This window comes from Cyprinus carpio, chromosome A7 (assembly GCF_018340385.1).
Source record: "Cyprinus carpio isolate SPL01 chromosome A7, ASM1834038v1, whole genome shotgun sequence".
Classification (NCBI taxonomy): Eukaryota; Metazoa; Chordata; class Actinopteri; order Cypriniformes; family Cyprinidae; genus Cyprinus; species Cyprinus carpio.
Genome location: NC_056578.1, coordinates 24,934,359 through 24,954,361, shown reverse-complemented (window position 1 = coordinate 24,954,361; position 20,003 = coordinate 24,934,359). Strand labels below are relative to the sequence as shown.

Here is a 20,003-nt window from a genome sequence, read left to right as displayed (position 1 = left end):
ACTCTGTGGGGAAAAAAACGGATCTGTATTCACAAGGTTCATACGTGCGCGGAGGACTGTGTGTGTTATCACTAGACATTCGTCAAATGACTTAAATATAATCATGACTAGGGGCTGTTCGATACTCTGTTCAATGCTTTTCAATGGTTTTAGTGTAGTAAAAGTGTAGTAACCATGTTTTAATAACGTGTGTTTCTTGGCGTGTTGATTACCATTTGTATAACCACAGGTTTATTACAAATACCATGGTTAAACTATGGTTAGTGTAGCAAAACCATGGTAAGAGTCTTGATGCTGCGGCCGTGGTGAATCACGTCACCTTAACTTGACCGCGCTCTCCGCGTCTCACTCTCGTGAAGCGCGCGTGCGCACAGGCTGCTCATTCAAGCGAGCAGCGCCCGAAGCTCAAACGAGCCTCGTTTAGTGCGATCACCTCAGTTCAGCCCGAGACTCCCGCAGACCCGCGTCTCTCCCCGGACTCTTCGCGTCGCCCGTCTGAAAGCTGATACACTGCGCGAGGATTTACAAAGCTCGTTTCTCAACAGGATTATAAACTCAGTCATTTAAAACCTGTCAGGCGTTTTCTTCGTAAGGAATACAGTGGTTCTTTCCAACTTGAGGAATGGGATTAACGAGATCGAAGAAAAGTTGGGATTTGTAGGTCTGGTAAAATGGAGAGATAAAAGCTCGCCTACACAGCTCAGCAAGGTGGAAGCAGCGGTATTCACAACGAGAGGAAATGCACAGAGGTGAGTTTAAGCAAACATTCATTTATTTTGTGTCTGGCAACACAGCGTGGGTTTGTTCCTTTATGAACGTCGCTGCAACAAAGCAGCAAAACAAATACAGCTCAACATTCATAGAGCAGAAATAAGTTGCCGTTTTCAGGGCTAACAATCGCGTCGCCACCTACAGGTGTGCTTTTGTTCATTAGCTATATATCGCGCGTGTCAAAGAGAATTTGGTTCATTATTTGCTTCATTTTCATACGCCGTTGGTCGTTTGTATGACGGAAAATGTATATTTCATTATTATCCATCAAAAATGGTAATTTGGACGTTAAAAGCTTTATAGTCACTGCAACACAAGGGGCGAGTTGAATTAGATTTCTGCAGCGTCTCGTGCAACTTCGCCGCGTGAGCGCGTGGCATTTGCAGGAGCGGCGCGAGAGTGCTGAAGTGACAGCTCCCGCGTGCCACATCTGGAGCTCGAGCTGCTGTTCCCCAGCCTTCATGACCCTCTCCACTGATGAACCGCGACATCGAGGTTCAAGCAAATGTATATGGCGAAAGACGTATTGAGATACTCCTTTTTCTCCTATTTTCTGTAGTTCCCAATTAGCTAATTAACTCAGATCTCTGCAAATAAGAAAAATAGGGTAATTATGCCCCATCCCCCACCTCCCTCCCCCCGACAAAAAAAATGTGGTAATGCTTTGTATAGCAGTGTAAATGTTATACATTACAGATGATAAATTAATATAGCAACATGCAACTCAATAGGCCTGTCATATGTTCTTCACTACTATTACTTATCTTTTGTGCAATCACAAGGCAACGTGAACACTGTCATGTAAATTATGACCACGACTTTAATAATTAAGGTTCACAAAGATGATCAACCTCCAAAATAAGCCATTATCTCATCAGTTATATAAGTTTTGGATGAATTTGCAAGATGATGATGGCCAAATTTAAATTAACTTGCCCTCAATTAAACATTTGAATTACAACCAAATAATTGTTAATGAAAGGTAATATGTAGTATTTAACATCATTAGTAATTAGTTTGAGGCATTTACAGTTCTCGTTGATATACTACAGGGAAATTGTCACCTGTCCTTAATTAACTTTAAATACAGTAAAGTGCTGCATTTAATTCAAATGATGTTATAGACTGTACAGTTCATTTACTCAGTCAAAAATAGCTAGTGAATCTCTTTTGTCAATTAAAGTTATAATAAAGCAATAAAGTTATATGTAAAGTTTTATTTAATAAACTATAATTTTATTATTTTGTTCCCTTCCTAATGAGATTTGTTTGGGTTTGTTTATGGATGCGTTGCTCATATATATCATAACATTTTAACGCTTCGTCCCATGGGGCTCAACCCAGATGTGTGTTCATTTGAAAGCAGACAGCACGCAGGATAATTCATGCAGAAAATCAGATCCTGCGTGAGATCTGGAGCTACTGTTGCCATCATCATTTTAAGGACAAAACTCAATTTAATTAAGCTACTTTAAAAACCAAGTTGTGGGCTATTTAAAAAGATTTTTTGTTGCCCTCATATCACATAAGATAAAGGATCCCCAGAGAGCTCTTCAGTTCATCTTTCATGTGTGTTTGTCTGACATCTCTTTATCTCTTCAAGACATGAAATGGTTCTGTCTTTAGCCTGAGAGGCTTTATAAGATGAAGATTGTCATCTTAGACTTTTCACTTTATTGTTACCAAATGAATCTACACGATGTTGTGTTATTTCAGGTCAAGCTAATCCAGATATGTCAATCATTTAGGCGTGTAGAAAGTAGTAGGACATTTTAGCATTGCAGTCTGTTGAAGTTCAACCCGAGCCGTATTCGTCTTATTTGCCGAATTGTCTTTTGGGTCACTTCAGGAGCTTTCGAAACGCTGGCCATGCAGAATGAAGATACTTTCAAATTTAATTCTTTAATATAATTTTTACAGTGACAGAAGGGAATTGGGTTTATAGGATTATGACTTCACGGTACATGGATATTGTCTAAATTGAATTCATCACTTCCGTTTAATCTGTAGGCCACTACCGGTGGCTTCACCGCCTTGGAAACGCTGGCAAAGCCACTAGAAGGCAAGCCTGAAACCTTTAGCAGAAAAAGAGTAACAGCTAATGTTAACACTTCCGGTTTGGCAGTACGTGCGAAAGGAGACCAAAGGCCGTTTTTTATTTTTATTTTTTTTAATGGATCTCAATGGAGGAGAGGCTTAACTGTGTTGAATAAACAGCTTTTTAGAGGAAACAGCTTATCATTTAATGAATAGACAGGCTATCGGCTAGTCTTCAACATGTTTCACACTAAACAATACTTTTGGATTAAACTATTTTTAAAGTTTACATAAAAAAAAAAAAAAAAACAGGCGTTTTATAAGAAGTCACTGACGTTGCGACAGGGATACAGCTTATGGCACTTCTCATTTATTCCTATGGTATCTGTAAACGGCGATTGAGTGTTGTACAACTCTGACTGAAATTCAGTGACCTCAAGGCTGTAATGTGATTGGTTTTCAAGGCACAAGTTGACCGTTAAGCTTTCTCCAATAGGAAGTAATACAGACCCTCTCATCTCCCAATAAATAAGACCATCTCTGACACTGGTGAACAGATGTTGTGTTTACCTGGTTACCATAGCAACAAATTGCCACTTGAGACATAGATATGTATAAGTAGATTCCTCCTTTGACCGCTCCAAGCACGTAGATGTGTCCGCCATCCTGCAATGGTCAACTTGACGTCACTCACCATAATAATCAATGAGAATTAGAAGATGGCACAATTCTGCGCAGTCTACATTTAGCAAAGTCTCTTTAAGGCAAGTCATTTCACTTGGTGCCCATCTTTGAAACACCTCTTGGGCATGCAAGTGCAGCTCCTATCTCTTTGAATGGGGAGAAAATAGGCGATGGGCTCTAATTGGTTGGCTAGCCTAGTGTGTTGTGATTGGCTAAACCGTCTCTAGTGCCAGTCTAAATGTCCCGCCCCTCACCTCACTGGCATGTGCTCCGATTGTATTGTAAACAATGGCATTGTTAATATCGCATATCAGTTTGAGCCCAATTGAGAAGCAGAGGATATTATTGAAGATGATCATGCAGAACCTGTGCCAGCACGGCTTTTAATGGTAGGCCTATGTTTTTTGTTTGTTGTTGTCTCATGCTTTTAGATACGCTATTATTTGTAAATGCTGCTGCTTATGTTATCTTTTAATATACGGGTTTATCCTGATTAAAGCTTTAAAACAGTATGGCAACTGCATGCGTGTCCATGTTTAACACTGCTCATAGCTATGTGAAAATAAGTGTATAATTGGAACAGTTCATGGTTGGAGCCGAGCTGAATGAGAGAGAGAGAGAGAGAGAGAGAGATGCAGAGCGTGGTAGGAGCGTGGCAGGTCTGGGTTTATCTTGGTTTGTTACGTCACGAACCCGGCAAGTAACTTGTAGTCCCTACCAGCTGTTTTTGTAGGCATTAAACTGACAGAATTTTAAAAGATGATATCTCTGTTTGCATTTAACTTTCAGCTTCGTAACTTTGCAGATATTGCTTATGATCAAACAGCAACATTACAAACTAACTAACGTTAAAAAAGTTAAATAGCAATCAACCACCCCTTTAAAAATAGTTGATGATTAACTAACAATGCTGGAGTGCCAAACGATGATGCTTCTTGCGTGAGACAACCCTCTTAAACAGAAAACAGAAAGTTATGGACCAACTTTGATGTTGTTTCCATAGTCATTAACACTGCACATCTAGTAAAGCTTTCTTTTTTTTATATTTATTTTAATTAAACAATGTACATTCATAACCCTATACTTTGTGTGATTTTACTTTTGCATTAAATTACAAAAAAAAACACTGCTGCAAGGGTGTTTCTAATCGGTTGTCTATGGAGGTGAATGTAAAGTTCACATCTCCTTTCTAAATGCCATAATAAATCTCTCCATATGTTTTCCTCTTTTGGATAGTCATGGAAACGCTTTTTCTTCTTCTGCTGTTCATCAGTACAGAAGTTTACCAATCTATGACAACATTTGCTTCTGAGAACCCTGAAAATGGGGCTTTTTCATTTAATTTGCACACTGACTGTTAAAAGTGTACCAGAATGAAAGCTGAGGCACACTATTTTTGACATAACACACACGTGGCATTCTTCAGCTGTATCTCATCATACTTAATGAATGGCAACTGATTGGCCTGAAAGTAAATACCAATTCATTGAACAAGAACTAAAATACACTTGTGACCGCTCATTGTTTTATTTTGCTGTCTAGATAATTCTCTCAAAATCCAGAAGGAAATAAATTAATATTGCATCATAATTAAATCAACAGTGTGGCTGTGCATGATATTTTGTCATTTAATTACAAATTTTCGAGGCAGGGAATCTTTCACCATCTGGCCTTGTCTCAGAGATGAGCATCAAGTGCAATGAGTGTTATGACATGACAAGGATCTTCAACGTTTGATCAGTCTGCTAGATTTATTCCTGTCCAGATGCGGGGCGTGGAGAGTTATGGCTGAGTTTGGGGTGATGTGCTTGTGTCTGGGTGCTCACATCACCCGTGGCCTTTGCCTCTGTCTTCTGTGCTGTAGTCAGAGTACTTCAGAACCCAAGTCATTTCCGGTATGGTTATTTTGCAGTTCTAATACAGTATTTCCCAGTCTAGTTTACGGGTGTCCTGAACATCATGTCAGATGAAGGACACGATTGTTGCTAAAATATGATGTCGCATGCCTATTTTTGTGTGCTAACATTTGACATGCTCTTGCTCACTTTTGTTTCCAGCCTGGGTTCTCCTCATTGTAATAGAAGAGGGATTTGCCCTGGCACAGAAAATTAAAGGTATGACTCACGCATTATCACACTCATATCTGAATTGTCACCTGTGACAGTCCTATCTGTACACATTTTTGCACTAGGCACTTGCAGAGGGTTTCTGTGCAGCTCTATTCGCTTTCAGTGTCTCAACAGTGTGTGGGTAAACTGGCCAGTAAATGTTTTAAACTCATTCAAAATGCTAAATAAATGCTTCCTGTGTTCAGACTAGTGGACCTATAGGGTTGAAATTTGTTTTTGTCTGTTTCATTCCTGTTTCCTCTATCCCCTCTACATCTCTCTGTTCTCACAGAGACGCAGAATGCGGGTGAATCTCTGTTTAACGCTGAGCAGTGCGGCCAGTGGACCCGGAATATCAATGGAGGCCTGTTTACATCTCCAAACTATCCTAACTCCTATCCACCCAACAAGGAGTGTGTGTACATCCTAGAAGGTAACTTCCCTAAATGCAAATGAAAGAAGCTTCTCTGGCTATTCTTCAGCTGTTAGATGTCAGACTGTAATTGGTAATGACAGCATGATTGATGTCTGCCTCAAGTTAACAGTGTTTGCTTATATAGGAGTGTTGTATTTTGCCTCTAGGTACTTAAGAACTCTTCTCTTCTCATTATTATTAAGGTATATACAACACTAATTATATTGTCTTAACAACATCATATCTGCTGGTGCATCTCAGTATAACACTATAGAAGTGCGGATGACAATTTTGTGCTGGCGTAACAGTATTTGAAGCGGTGCGAGAGCGCCCCCTGTGGACGAAGCAAACTTATTTACACTCAAATACATTCTGACAGATGCATCAGTCTTTTGAAGAAAACATATATATGTAACTTTTCAAATCATCCTTTTATATGAGATATAAGCATTTATTTTTTTTAGAATAAATAAATGTGGTTACTATAGGCTGGATTTCAGTTTTCAATCCTTTCGACGTATGCAGCTTACTGTGATTGTCATCTCAGATCAAGAAGACAACTTAGAGTATGACCATTATAACAAACGCTTGTATGTGATGGAGAAAAATGTACATTGTCGGAGCTTACTCAAGTTTCCACATTACCCAATGGCCCAAATTACCTTAATTTGCCCCAGTAATATATTTAACTGAATGTATTTTAATAATCCTGTGCATATTTATTTGCCTGCCTTTATATGTATAACAGAGAGAAGCTATTTTTTTCCTTGATAAATAACTGTAAAATATGCAGAGTCTGTGGTTTTAATGCAAGCAGCAGCAAATACAGCCGAACAAACCTAAATCAACAGTGACATTGGTTATTTGTTTCAGAGACTAATATGATTATGGATGTTGTGCCTCGAGCAGGTGACCTATATTCAAAATGTAGTTAGTGAATATTGGCTGCTTCATTGTACTACATGTTTTGTGCATTTATCGCACAACACAAATTGGAGATTACAATTTCTGTATTCATATTAATAAATCAAAATTAATTCAAATGAAGTGTGCATTGCAACATAATGGTCTATCAAGTTCTTTCAACAGGGTATTGAAAGAGAGTTTATCTTCATTTGTAGTAGACTGTATAATGTGGACAATGGATGTAATGTGGATGTGAAATCTGTATTGTTCATTTGTGTGTGTGTGTGTGTGTGTGTGTGTGTGTGTGTGTGTGTGTGTGTGTGTGTGTGTGTGTGTGTGTGTGTGTGTGTGTGTGTGTGTGACTGGCATATTATATGTAGCATTATTGTGTTAGCTCAATTTATGGAAGGCATCCTGCAGAATAGACAATGGCTTCCTCCAGCACAGGTTACAGTGTCACATACTCAACAGTTGTAAACTAAATATGATGTTTACTCTTTCATTCTCGATTCCCTTTCTCCTGCAGCTCTCCCTCGGCAGAGAATTCAGCTGGCCTTTGACAAAATGTACTATATTGAACCTTCCTTCGAGTGCCGCTTTGACCATATTGAGATAAGGGATGGTCCCTTTGGTTTCTCTCCTCTTATTGATCGCTTCTGTGGGCCAAAGAGTCCAGGCGTGGTCACCTCCACGGGCCGCTTCATGTGGATCAAATTCACTACTGACGAGGAGCTTGAAGGCTTAGGTTTCCGCGTCAAATACACTTTTATAGCAGGTAACCCAGACAGTGAAAGCAGAAAGTTTGGTATATTTGAGATTCATAAACGCATTCTGAATTTAAAGAGATGGCCTTGATGCTTTAGACCTTGTAAAGAATTCTTGCTTGCGTGTTTCACATTGCAGAATTGTTTGTCTGTCTGTCTGACTTGAAGTATGTTGTGCACAAACAGGAGTTTGTATTCAGTAAATGTGACTGAATCCAGTGATTTAAGCAGTTGGGTATTGGATTCCATTCTGTTAAAATTAATTACCTTTTATGTGACCACCTTCTTCATATAAATTAGATTTCACAGCAATCAAGTTTGTAATAATTCTCAAAGGCCAACCTATGATAACTATTTTTTAATTGATGGCCACTATTATACACTAAAAAAGGGGAAACCTGCAACCTGCATGAATATTTCCTACACTGAAAAATGTTAACTTAACAATTGTGCTTCACGTGGTAAAGTTAAATAGATTTTATTCAAGTAACAAATTTCAAATAAAAATGAATCAACCTAAACACAATAAATTACACCAACAAAAGTCATTTCAAAGATTAAATCAGGTAGAAAAAACTCTGAAATGACTTTTGTTGGTGTAATTTATTGTGTTTAGGTTGATTCATTTTTATTTGAAATTTGTCACTAGAATAAAATCTATTTAACTTTACCCGTGAAGCACAATTGTTAAGTTAACATTTTTCAGTGTAGGAAATATTCATGCAAGTTTGATGTTGCCATTATGCTGTCCTTATACTTATAATACAAATACATCTACTTGATTCATTTGATTTTTAGGCATTCAATTTCTGGGCCAAATCCCATTCAAATGCAATAGCTTTAAGACTTTCAGATGTTCTGTGCACTTAAGGTAAAATTAGACAAACATTAAATGCTGTTTATTAGATCAAACGGCAGATCTTTGTACTGTAGAACCCACAGCTGACTTAACTGAATTCTAATGCACGTTTGGAGCATGGGATTTCCAGCGTGTGCTATCTGGGTAATGCGATATCTGTCTTATCATTTCAGACCCAGATTTTCATTTGCACGTTGGTGGATTGCTAAATCCAATTCCAGGTAAGCCCCTCAATATTTTCACCCCCCACTTCAATTCCATCTCAAGTGTTTTCTATTCTCTGCGGCAGGCTGCAGGCTATCTGCTGCTGACATCCTCCACTCCTCCCTCTCTCTGTTGGTTTTATGCTGCCTTTTCTGACTCTGTCTCTTGTCGGACTTTCCATTTCTGTTTTTACCCCAAAAAAAACTCTATTTGCCTCCAATTTGCAGTCACTGCTTTCTCTTGCATTATTTTGCTATAGCTGCTTTATGTTTTTTATTTTCTTAATTACTCTCTTCCCTGTATTTTCTCACTTCCAACTTCTTCCTTCGGCAGATTGCCAGTTTGAGATCAGTGGTACAGACGGAGTTATCCACTCCAGTCAGGTGGAAGAAGAGGATAAAATCAGAAATGGAGACGCATTGGACTGCATCTGGACCATCCGTGCCCCTCCACAATCCAAGGTGACCCTCTTCACTTCTTCTTTACTAGCACTGTTCATCAAATAAGATGACCCTGCTCTTCTGCCATGGGCAGATATATGAGCACCTAAAACCAGGGACTGACGAGACCACAGGAGCCCATCAGGCCCCCCTGACCCTTTTTCTGCTGAGAAAACTTTTCAAGAGCTCAAATTAGCAATGCAGCAGCAGCAAGTATTAGGCCAATGATGCAGAAATGGTGGTAGAGCCGAATCAGCAAGTAAAAAGACTGAGGGAAGAAAACAGCATTCAGATGGCCCGGGGATTACACACTCACCTGCGCTAAGCAGACCGGAACACTTAGCAGGCTAAAAAAAACATCCCTAAAGAACTTGGCAGAGGAGTGAATGATTACAAAGCATGAAGATAAGTCATTAGAGTTGTGAGAGGCAACTTTTTGTGATCTTTTGTGCCTAAGTCTTAAAAGAAAACAGCCAGGAGCTTTTTGTTGTTGTTCATCTTCTTCTTCTTCTCAGTAAGCAGTCCCCGTAGATCAGGACAGTTCAGTTTGTGTCTGACCAAACTGCAGCAGTGTTTTCCTTTCTCTCAAAATTCCTTTTTTGCAATTCCTGTATTCTTGTCTTGTTTGAGTCAGCATTTTGCAGAATCTACCTGATGCATTTGTTAAAGGTTGGTTCATCCCTGCAGATATACCTTCGCTTCCTCGAGTACCAGATGGAGCACTCAAATGAGTGCAAGAAGAACTTTGTTGCAATATATGATGGCAGCAGCGCCATTGAGAACCTGAAAGCGAAGTTCTGCAGCACGGTGGCCAATGACGTGATGCTGGATACTGGTGTGGGTGTCGTGCGCATGTGGGCCGATGAAAGCAGCAGACTCAGCCGTTTCCGTATGCTCTTTACCTCATTTGTGGATCGTGAGTATATATGTTCTTCATTTTAAAATTACAACAGGATGGAATTAACAGTCAGATGACAGGATGGAACAGTATTGGTAACTAATACAGAATGACACAGACAAAGTGAATATAGATGACTACACAAATCATTAAAGGGGTCATATGATGCAATTTCAAGTTTTCCTATCTCTTTGGAGTGTTACAAGCTGTTCATGAGTAGATAAGATCCCTAAAGTTGCAAAGACTAAAGTCTCAAACCCAAAGAGATATTCTTTATAAAAGTTAAGTCTCGTCTACGCCCTCTTAAAACACCTCGTTTAAACACGCCCCCACATGTCTACGTCACTGTGTGGGACGATTTGCATAACACCGCCCAAATGTTCACGCAAAGAAAGATGTAACTTTGATTCTCGCTGTAGTATTGTTGCTGCAGCCGCTGCCATGTTGTGGAGACGCTGTGTGGTTCGGTGTGAAAGCGAAAGTACTTTGTTTGGCCTTCCAAAAGAGGACACAACTAGAACTCAGTGGTTAAGTTGTATTTACAACACGGACGTTTTATGTTTACACGGTGCAATGCAACGCATATAAGTCATTATAATCAGTAGTAATGTCCCCACTGGATGCAACAAATGCCTTGTTTGTAATGGGTTTTATTGTTTTTCTCTTATCGCACCGGGACACGGCATCACAGTATAGTAAGGGGCGTAACATTTCCGTCACACGCTTGAGGTATTCGGCCAATCACACCGCACTGTATAGCTGGCACACCTCGCTTTACAGAATGACGAGCTTTGTAAAAATCATCGCGTTTCAGAAAGGCAGGGCATAGAGAAGAAACAATAATGTACAGTATGTGGAAAATAATGTATTTTTTGAAACTTAAACCACATAAAGACATTTCATCACACCAAATACACAAAATAATGTTCTTTTTTTTTTGCAATGTCATATGATCCCTTTAAACATACAGTGAAGACTAATAGTGATTGCTTGTATCATTGAATAAAGAAGCAGTGAGAAGCCTTCATGTTTCTTAGACAAATCAGTGGTTTTTATGGTGCTAGAAAGTTAGTATGGATGTATGTGACCTTTGGAGAAGTATGTGCCACGTCAGCTAGCAAAAAAAAAAAAAAAAAAAAAAAGGAGCAAAAGCCAGCAGGCTTTGTAGAAACATCATTTATATTTCATTTTTGTAATGTGCTTTAGGCAGAGTCTGCCTGTCCAGGATAGCAAGCATTCTGCTAACCGCAGTATGAAAACCACACGAAAACAAAGAGAGCAGGACAGATCCCCACATTATAATGTGCCAAATTCAATTAAAATTACAAGCCATTGAGATAACAACTTAATATGATGTGAGAAAATGCTGCTGTGCATCCCTGTTTGACTGTTACATGGACTGGGGTTAAATATTATCAACTGTCAACATTTAAATGGAAATCAGCTATTTTCAAAATGCAAGTTTATCACAAACGTTGCTTGAAATGTCAGAAAAATGATGTTTAATAATAGACTGAAATATGCTATGATTCATGGAAGCTGACTTGAACAACCTGGCATGTATTTAAAAATTGACCATTTAAGGAGTGTGAAGTTAATTAAAGCAATCTCTGTAGAAAGCAGTGATATCAAAAAGCCTATTACTCCCCCAACCTTTGCATAGGAAATCAAATAACACGGCTTTAGTGCTGCACATTTCTCACGCTAATTGATCAGTCATGACGGAAAATTGGAAGTTATCTGCACCTGCTGAAAAGAAAGAAAACACTAAATGAAGCTTTATTTCGTGAGTTAGATGATTTGGTATGAAAGATATATCACATTTCTTTCCCCTTTGCTTTTCAGGACAGTTGCTGTTTAAAGGTTGTATGCAAATTACGGAAAATTACCATGGAGCAAATGGATATTTTTGCTCTAGTCTGTAATACTTTTAATAAATGCCAGAATAATCAGAGGAATTAATTGCAGCATTCAATGTCAACTCCATCTGAATATTAATCTTGCTCAGAGCAAAAAAAGCAGTGGCTGTGGCAAATGCAAATGATTTTCATCACTGTAGAACTGTAGTTCGTAGAACTGCTGAAAGCCTTGCAGCGCTGTGAATAGATTGACACAGCCAAGTTGGGTTTGGGTTAGTTGGTTCATTTAATGTCTTCACTAACATCTTGGCAATGATCAACAGTTTCACTTGCTTTTCCACTGTGTTTCAAAATATCACACAAGCTCTCAGCACTACAAAAAAATTGACCACTAGAATAGACAGCAGTAATAAGCTTCATGTAACAATCATGGATGATGTGTTTAGTTATTTGAGTGGTTTGAGACGCATGTTTGCATTTGAGTTTTTGCTGATATGAGAACCCTTTCCTGTTCCACCGATACCCTGCCATTAAAAAAGCTTGGGGACCCTAAGATTTTGTAATGGAAAGGAGTCTCTTATGCTCACCAAGGCTGTCTTTATTTGAACAAAAATACATTAAAATTATACTTTATATTTGTCATGACAAAGCTGAATTTTCAGCTTTTTCATTACTCCATTCTTCAGTGTCATATTATCCTTCAGAAATCATTCTAATATGCTGATTTTGTGCTCAAGAAACATTTCTTATTATCAGTTCTGATTTTTTTGGTAACTGTGATACATTTTTTTCAGGATTCTTTGATATATTGAAAGAAAAAATTAACAGTATTTATTTGATATAGAAATCTTTTGTAACAATGCCTTACTGTTACTTTTGATCAGTTTATTGCATCCTTGCAGAATATACATTTTAATTTAGTAGTAATTTATTAGTAAGCAGTATTAGTATTAATCTTACTAACCACAAACATTTGAACTGTAATGTACATTCAGCTACATCCTGCTCTGAATGATTCTTCCCTAACAAGAAGCGAAACAAATACACTTGGTGTATCACCCCATTCCCGATGAGCGATAATGTATCAGGGCATGTGGTGTGACTTTGGCAGTCATCAGTGGTGATTGTTGGAAGGCAAGAAATGTCTAACCATTTTGGAAATGAGCACAGTATAGTGGGAGCATGGAGCTGTTGCCAGAAAATGAAAGTTATGACCTCTTCAACCGTCTGCCAGAAGCACTTAGTCCCATAAACTGGATGAGATTTTCCCTCCTCACTCAAGCTCCAGCATAGAAGTTATAAGGAGGATTCTAATGTAGCGGTTGGATTTTGGTGTAAGGAATGAGGCTATGCAGCTAAAAGAGAGAGACGTGACGAGGAGTTGAGTGTAGGGTTTACAGACACAGCCTGAAGGATTCATCCTCAGAGATCAGCACTCACCTTCAATTACAAGCTTATCTCCCCCTCTCCCTCTCTTTCCATTCTTCGTTACCCTTCGCTCTGACTAGCATGCTAAGCATACGTTCAGTCAAGAGCTTCATGGCAACTTGGCCAGATGGGCTTTGTGATGGCTGGTAGATTTGATTTGTGGTGTTGTGATCAACCCTCACTACACAGCCTGTGGCACAGGCATGAGGCAGACAGCCGCTGACGCCTGCTATGAGAATATAGAACGGGAATGCCTTGTTTTAATCTTTCTATCTATTCTGTTTTTCAGCTCCATGCTCCAGCAGCACCTTTTTCTGTCACAGCAACATGTGCATCAACAACTCACTGGTGTGCAACGGCGTTCAGAACTGCGTTTACCCCTGGGATGAGAACCACTGCAAGGGTGAGTTACAGCAGAAACACCAGCTTCTGCTTCCTCAGTCACCTACGACCTGGAACGGAAACCTCTGATTGGGGTTAAAATGCTATTCTCCTCTAAATGAAACAATTCTATTTTTGTAACATATTTTAATGTTATTGTTGTTTATTAAAGTATAATTTTTTATTATTCAAAATTTATTTTTTAATATATATAATACCAAAAGTTTGGAGTTAGAAAGATTTTGAAAAAATGCTCACCAAGGCTCCAATTATTTAATCAAAAATGTAGCAAATTTAAAATAACTTTTCCATTTTAATCTCTTTTAAAATGTAATTTATTCCTGTAATGGCAAAGCCGTTAATAGTCATTGTCACAAGATCCTTCAGAAAACATTGTAAGATGCTGATTTGGTGTGCAAGAACCATTTCTTATTATTATCAGTGTTGAAAACAGTTGTGCTGCTTAATATTTTTTGTGGAAGCTGTGATGATTTTTTTTTCAGGATTCTTTGATGAATAGAATGTTTTGGGGGAAAAAACAGGATTTATTTGAAAATAAAATATTCTGTAAGATTATAAATGTCTTTATTGTCACTTCATCAATTGAATGCATTCTTGATGAATATATTATATATATTATTTTGTGACATATTTTCTCTGTTCACACATTCAGGCAACAGACTTGGGTGAAATATAATTTCTTTATAGAAAAACAACTTCTGCTGCTTTTAAATATACTGTATAAAGTAGATTTTGACTTGACTAATAAAAGTATGTTTTAATGTCCCTTTATGGTTTTAATTATTTTTATCTCAGAGAGAAAAAGCAAGGGGATCTTTCACCAAATCACAAAAACACACGGCACGGTAATCGGCATCTCTGCTGGTGTGGTTCTGGTCTTGCTCATCATCTCCATCCTGGTGCAAATGAAGCAACCCCGTAAGAAGGTAGTGGCCCGTCGGCCGGCAGTCTTCAACAAAGGCGGCTTCCAAGAGGTCTTCGATCCCCCCAACTATGAGCTGTTTTCCCTCCGCGACAAGGAGCTGTCGTCAGACCTGGCCGAGCTGTCGGATGAGCTGGACGGCTACCATAAGCTGCGGCGCTCCTCCACCATGTCCCGATGCATCCACGAGCACCACTGTGGCACCCAGGCCTCCTCGGGCGGCAGCATGAAGCAGAGCCGCTCCACGCTCAGCTCAATGGAGCTCTCTTACCACAACGATTTCTCCAAGCCACCTCCCATGAAGACCTTTAATAGCAGCAACACCGGCACCTACAAGAAGAGCTGCTACGGGTACAAACAGACTCACGACTGCGCTGAGCAGGTGATCGAGGACCGCGTGATGGAGGAGATCCCCTGTGAAATCTACGTGAGGGGTGGGAGTGTAGGAGGGGCTGCGGGCAGCATTGGAAGCGGATGCGGGAGCATTACCATCCGTAACCATGGCAGTGCTCGCAGCAACAACACCACCGTGGTGGACCCAGGACAACACTCCATGTCCATGGACTTCTGAGATGGCGAAGAAGGACGACGGAGAATGAGAGCACTGATCACAACTGACTTTGTCCTGCATTGCTGTTTTTAATGCATGGGCTCCAGTGTCATATAGACAAGTACGGAGTGCACTGAGTGAACGGACTGTGCACAGACAGGCAGAGAAGACGACATGTGGCTGGCTATTTTAATCTATGTACATTTAAAATGAAAGATAAACAGTGTGTAGGTTTTGTGTTGTTGCTTGGCATTAACAAACATTTTGCATAATTTGGCACTGTGGATAACTCAAATTATGCTCAAATAAAGGTGACACATTATGAACTGAAGTCAAAACCATCCCCTGCTATATCCTTCAACGCTGTTCACACCAAGGATGATAACTGTAAAGTTTTAATAATAGTTCTAATTCTATGAGAATAGTGAAGTCCACACCACAACTAATAATTGTTGTAGAAATTGCTAGTAAATTTCATAATTGATTATAGAAAATGGCAAGTAACACATTGAATTAAATGTGATATTTTGAAGAAGAGAGACTAAAAGTATTTTCTTGTAAAACATACTATTATTTACAATTTCAAGGGGGAAATTCACAGTGCTTAACCTTAATAATTTCAGTTGGCATCACTTTTAGAACATTTTTTGCAGTTGTTGAATGATAAAAACATTGACAATCAGAATCCACCAGACTTTGAAGAGCTTGAGCATTTAAAGTGGCAGACGACATCTGCAGTGTGTGCTTATAATAATCAGAATGTTATGAATGTGTGGATGCTGATATAGTTATTTAGTTATCGTTCTTGGTGTTAACAGGTCTTTTACACCATGCCCAAACCAGACAGGATAAGACAGGTTTCCATCCGCTGTGATGTGAGAATCACAACTAATCAGAACATATATGAAGTTTAATATGCAGCTGTGGTCATCGCTGCTTAGGGCAAAAAACCTAGTTTACATGAAGACAGGATTTAGTGTTTGCTTTGGACACGGTGTTCAGAGGAACATGCTTTTGAACAAGAATGCCTACTAGATCAAATACTACCACAGAGTACACAAACACAGACCTGATTTCTATATTTTGCCATTTGTTTTTCAGAGTTGCTTTTTAGCTTTTGTTTTAAGCAAATTTCCCGTGTGCACTTATAATTGTGTCTCAGTGGCCATTAAAGACCACAGCACATGCATTATATGTTCTTTAACCTATAAACACCATTTTGAAGGTTCAACCAATCCATTACAAGCTTCAGATCAAGTGTGGGAAATTGTAAAATAATGCTTACACCTTTTGTATAGAAATTATTCTTTTTGTTGTTAAGTAAAAATAAGCAGGAATATATTTTCTAACCAATATATGTTGTATATCAAATTATAATTGCGCTTCCATTTTAGTCTTAACATGAATAATTGTGAATATGTTGATGTGAGAGATGTCCAGTTACATTTTAATAAAATTACACCACCTGAAGTATGTTTGATGTGCAACAATATCTTTGCATCTTGTGAACCACAGAAACTGCAGTATGCATATTTCCTCTTATTTCCAGTAGAGTCTACATTACTTTCCTTCAGTCAGCCCAAGCTCACCAGTAATGATATTTTATTATTGTCATTACTGGAAACGTCTACACACTAAGAACATGCCTCGCTTTCATCTTCACTGTTATTTCATTTTCTGTTTACTTATTTTCCTTCAGTCCTCTCCCAGTGTCCATCTCACTGATCTGTCATGTTGAATTAGACTGTGGGAGCACTCAAGGCCTCATACGTCTTGAAAAGGACAGACGCAGCGCAGGTCACAGCCTCCATAAGACCCCGAGGCCCGGCCACCCTAGCTGATTGTCACTGAGGTTAAAGTCAGCATGAATTTGAAAAAAATGAAAAGAGCCCTCATTTGTTTTCTTAATACAAGGTTCTGGTTCCTTCCATTGTGAATGATTCATAGTGTGGTGAATGGGTCATAACATGTTATTCCAAAGAAAAAATGTCTTCCACATAATGATTAGTTCACAATAGTTGATTACACACAGAAAGATGAAATGTCACACTAAGCCAAAATATGGCTTGGAATATAGCACATAAGAACCTTGTTCATCTCGTTTTGAAGCAACATTAAGGTGAATGTATGTGAATGTATGTGTACTCTACATTGCATTTAGAGTTTATATTTTATCAGGTCGTGATTCTCCCATGACCTTGAAAGTGTTAGCACCATACTCTACTCTCAGCTACAGGAACATATGCATATGAAATATGCATGAGAAATGTACAGCCAGATGTCGAGAGCAACTTTAAAAGTTTTAGAAGGTTTAGAAACAAGGCACACATTAATTTATTTAAAAATAAATAAATCATTGTGATTCAACATTTTTGGCGCAACATTTCATTTCAGCCTGCATATCTAAAATATCTCTTCATTTGTTACCACCTGAGCAGCAAATTTTCCTCTGTTTATGTAAATATCTGGTCTAATGCTCAGAAGTTCGCTTATATGAAGGTGGACAGAGAAACGCAGTGACTTGGGTGTTTGTCGGGCTACGGTCATTTGCTGCCATCGCCTGGTGATTCCGGGTATATGACATTTTATTCTGCTAATGATGAACTGCAACGGATTGCATATTAAAAACATTAAATATGTCCTGATAAGCTGTGATTGTTTACTGTTTAAATGTAATGTGAAAAGACTATAAATTGAAGAAAGCACATCATTTGTGCTAAAAATGAGCCTATATTGCAACATCATAAGCAGTGGTCTCAAGTTACAGCAAAAGTTTGGAGTGAGATTAGGGGAGGAGCCACTAAAAGGGGAGGAGCCATCCAAATATTTGCAGCATACAATTCTGTCAAGCTTTCGCTAGCAGTTCAATTTGACATATTGTTCATAATTGACCAGAACAAATAGGAATGATAACAACTGGTAAATCTGATTAAAAAAAAAAAAAAAACAAGACAAATTCATCCAAATAAAATAAACAGGTTTAAGGGTTTCAAAAATACAAATGCATCAAAAATAAAAAGATATTTGGCCACAAACGAGCCAACTGAAGAGCAGTGCTCAATGTACATACTGTACACATACAGTAAGACTGCAGAACTTGTCCTGCGGATGTATGTCAAGCTGTGTGTGTGTGTTTTTTTTTTTTTTTTTTTTGTGTGTGTGTGTGTGTGTGTGTGTGTTTTTTTTTTTTTTATATATATAAATAAAAGAGAGAGAGAGAGAGAGAGAGAGAGCACATTTCCGCTTATGAATGTTTATTCATTTATTTATTTTCTGTTCTAAGTGTTTGTTGCACATTTTGATGTCTGGATGACAAGGGTAGGGGGCTCCCACATAAAGCACTGTGGCTCAAGGCCAGACATTATCATCACAGTCATACTAGATGATAGCGTTCTGTCAGGAGCCAAACTGTTCCTAGTTTTGGTTTTGTTCAAACCCACCATGAAGACCACTCTCTCTGTATCTGCACCCCACCCCTGTCATCTAATGTGCAACAAACACTTACAACAGAACAACATCTCTCTCTCTCTCTCTCTCTCTCTCACACACACACTCACACACACAGCTTGACAAATACACTGCAGTCCTACTGTATGTGTACAGTATGTACATTGAGCACTGATTTTCAGTTGGCTCGTTTGGAGACAAATTTATTTTTATTTTTGATACATTTGTATTTTTAAATATACAAAACAATTTATTTTATTTGGATGAATTTGCCTGTCTTTTATCAGATTTACTCATTGTTATATTATAACATCGCTAGTAAGTTACTTTCTTTAGTTTTAGAGAGCCAAAGCTAAGTAAAAGATTCTGGTGCAAAGCAGCTGGAGAGTTTTTGACTGCATCAAAGATAATTTAGCACGAATTTGGCTATATTCCACAACATCAGCTCTCATTAACTTTGATAAGTGATTTCGTCCAGGAACAGTCAAATCAAAATGCATTCGTCAGATCGCTTTTTCAGCTTACAGTGTGCGCGCATCCATGTTGCTTAGTAACGAACGCGCTTGCAGCAGCATCACGTGATATTCGCAGAAACAACAACATTATAACTTCTGGTTGTCTGCTAGATGGCATTTAACTCTGTATAAGACCGCTATGAACTCGGCAGAGAGCTTCCCCCGTATTCGTCCATTAATTACAGCAGGTCAAGTTATCGCTGATTTCTCAGCGTGAGAAACACGAGGTGTGGCGTGAGAACGGGCTGAAATCACGGTGAATGAGTCCTGAATCATAAGCTTAATTAAGATTGATAAAGATTCATTTCCAAAAGCACTAACATAAAATAACATTTAAAAAAAGTTGTAATTGTACGGTATAAAAATGAAAACATTAAATGCAATTAGAAATATTTATGAAATAGTTTTATTTACAAGTCATAATCTTGTTATTATAATATACTGTTTTGAACCTTTTGCTGTTGTGTCTGCAATGGTTACTGATTTTTTTTTTTATGTAAACATTTGACCCGCGGGTTCCACAACCATGAAAAAGCTGCACTATTTTGCATTTCTGAAACCGTGTCATGTTACACACACAAGCAAAGCGGCATATGTCACAGCGTTTGGAGTGGTGCAGACACACGCAATAGTTTTGGCTGGATATATTATGTAAATGCCCATTTATCGTATTACTTACACAGTATTCGTCAAAAGTTGCTGGATGTTAATATGAAGGGTGTGTGTGTGTGATACTTCCATCACGATGACATGTGCTCACGCTGAGAGGAGGCGCGTGCGTGTGCGTGTGCGGA

At 38.6% G+C, this 20,003-nt stretch overlaps 1 protein-coding gene across 1 annotated transcript; it reads left to right on the top strand.

Moving 5' to 3' along the window:
- The first annotated feature begins 343 nt into the window (after positions 1-343).
- On the top strand, positions 344-16,725 carry LOC109056305 (neuropilin and tolloid-like protein 2). Its single transcript, XM_042760587.1, has 9 exons — positions 344-749; positions 5,550-5,606; positions 5,893-6,033; positions 7,448-7,696; positions 8,718-8,765; positions 9,082-9,209; positions 9,876-10,104; positions 13,663-13,776; positions 14,571-16,725. Exons 1-9 carry the CDS (start codon positions 740-742, stop codon positions 15,266-15,268), a joined length of 1,674 nt encoding a protein of 557 aa, XP_042616521.1. The 5' UTR covers positions 344-739; the 3' UTR covers positions 15,269-16,725.
- Positions 16,726-20,003: the final 3,278 nt, after the last annotated feature.

Excerpts from the sequence above, each read along its gene's own strand:
- LOC109056305 (XM_042760587.1), top strand. Across the intron at positions 6,034-7,447 it reads GTGTGTGTACATCCTAGAAG|CTCTCCCTCGGCAGAGAATT; the intron begins GTAACTTCCCTA and ends TTTCTCCTGCAG. Across the intron at positions 8,766-9,081 it reads ATTGCTAAATCCAATTCCAG|ATTGCCAGTTTGAGATCAGT; the intron begins GTAAGCCCCTCA and ends TTCCTTCGGCAG.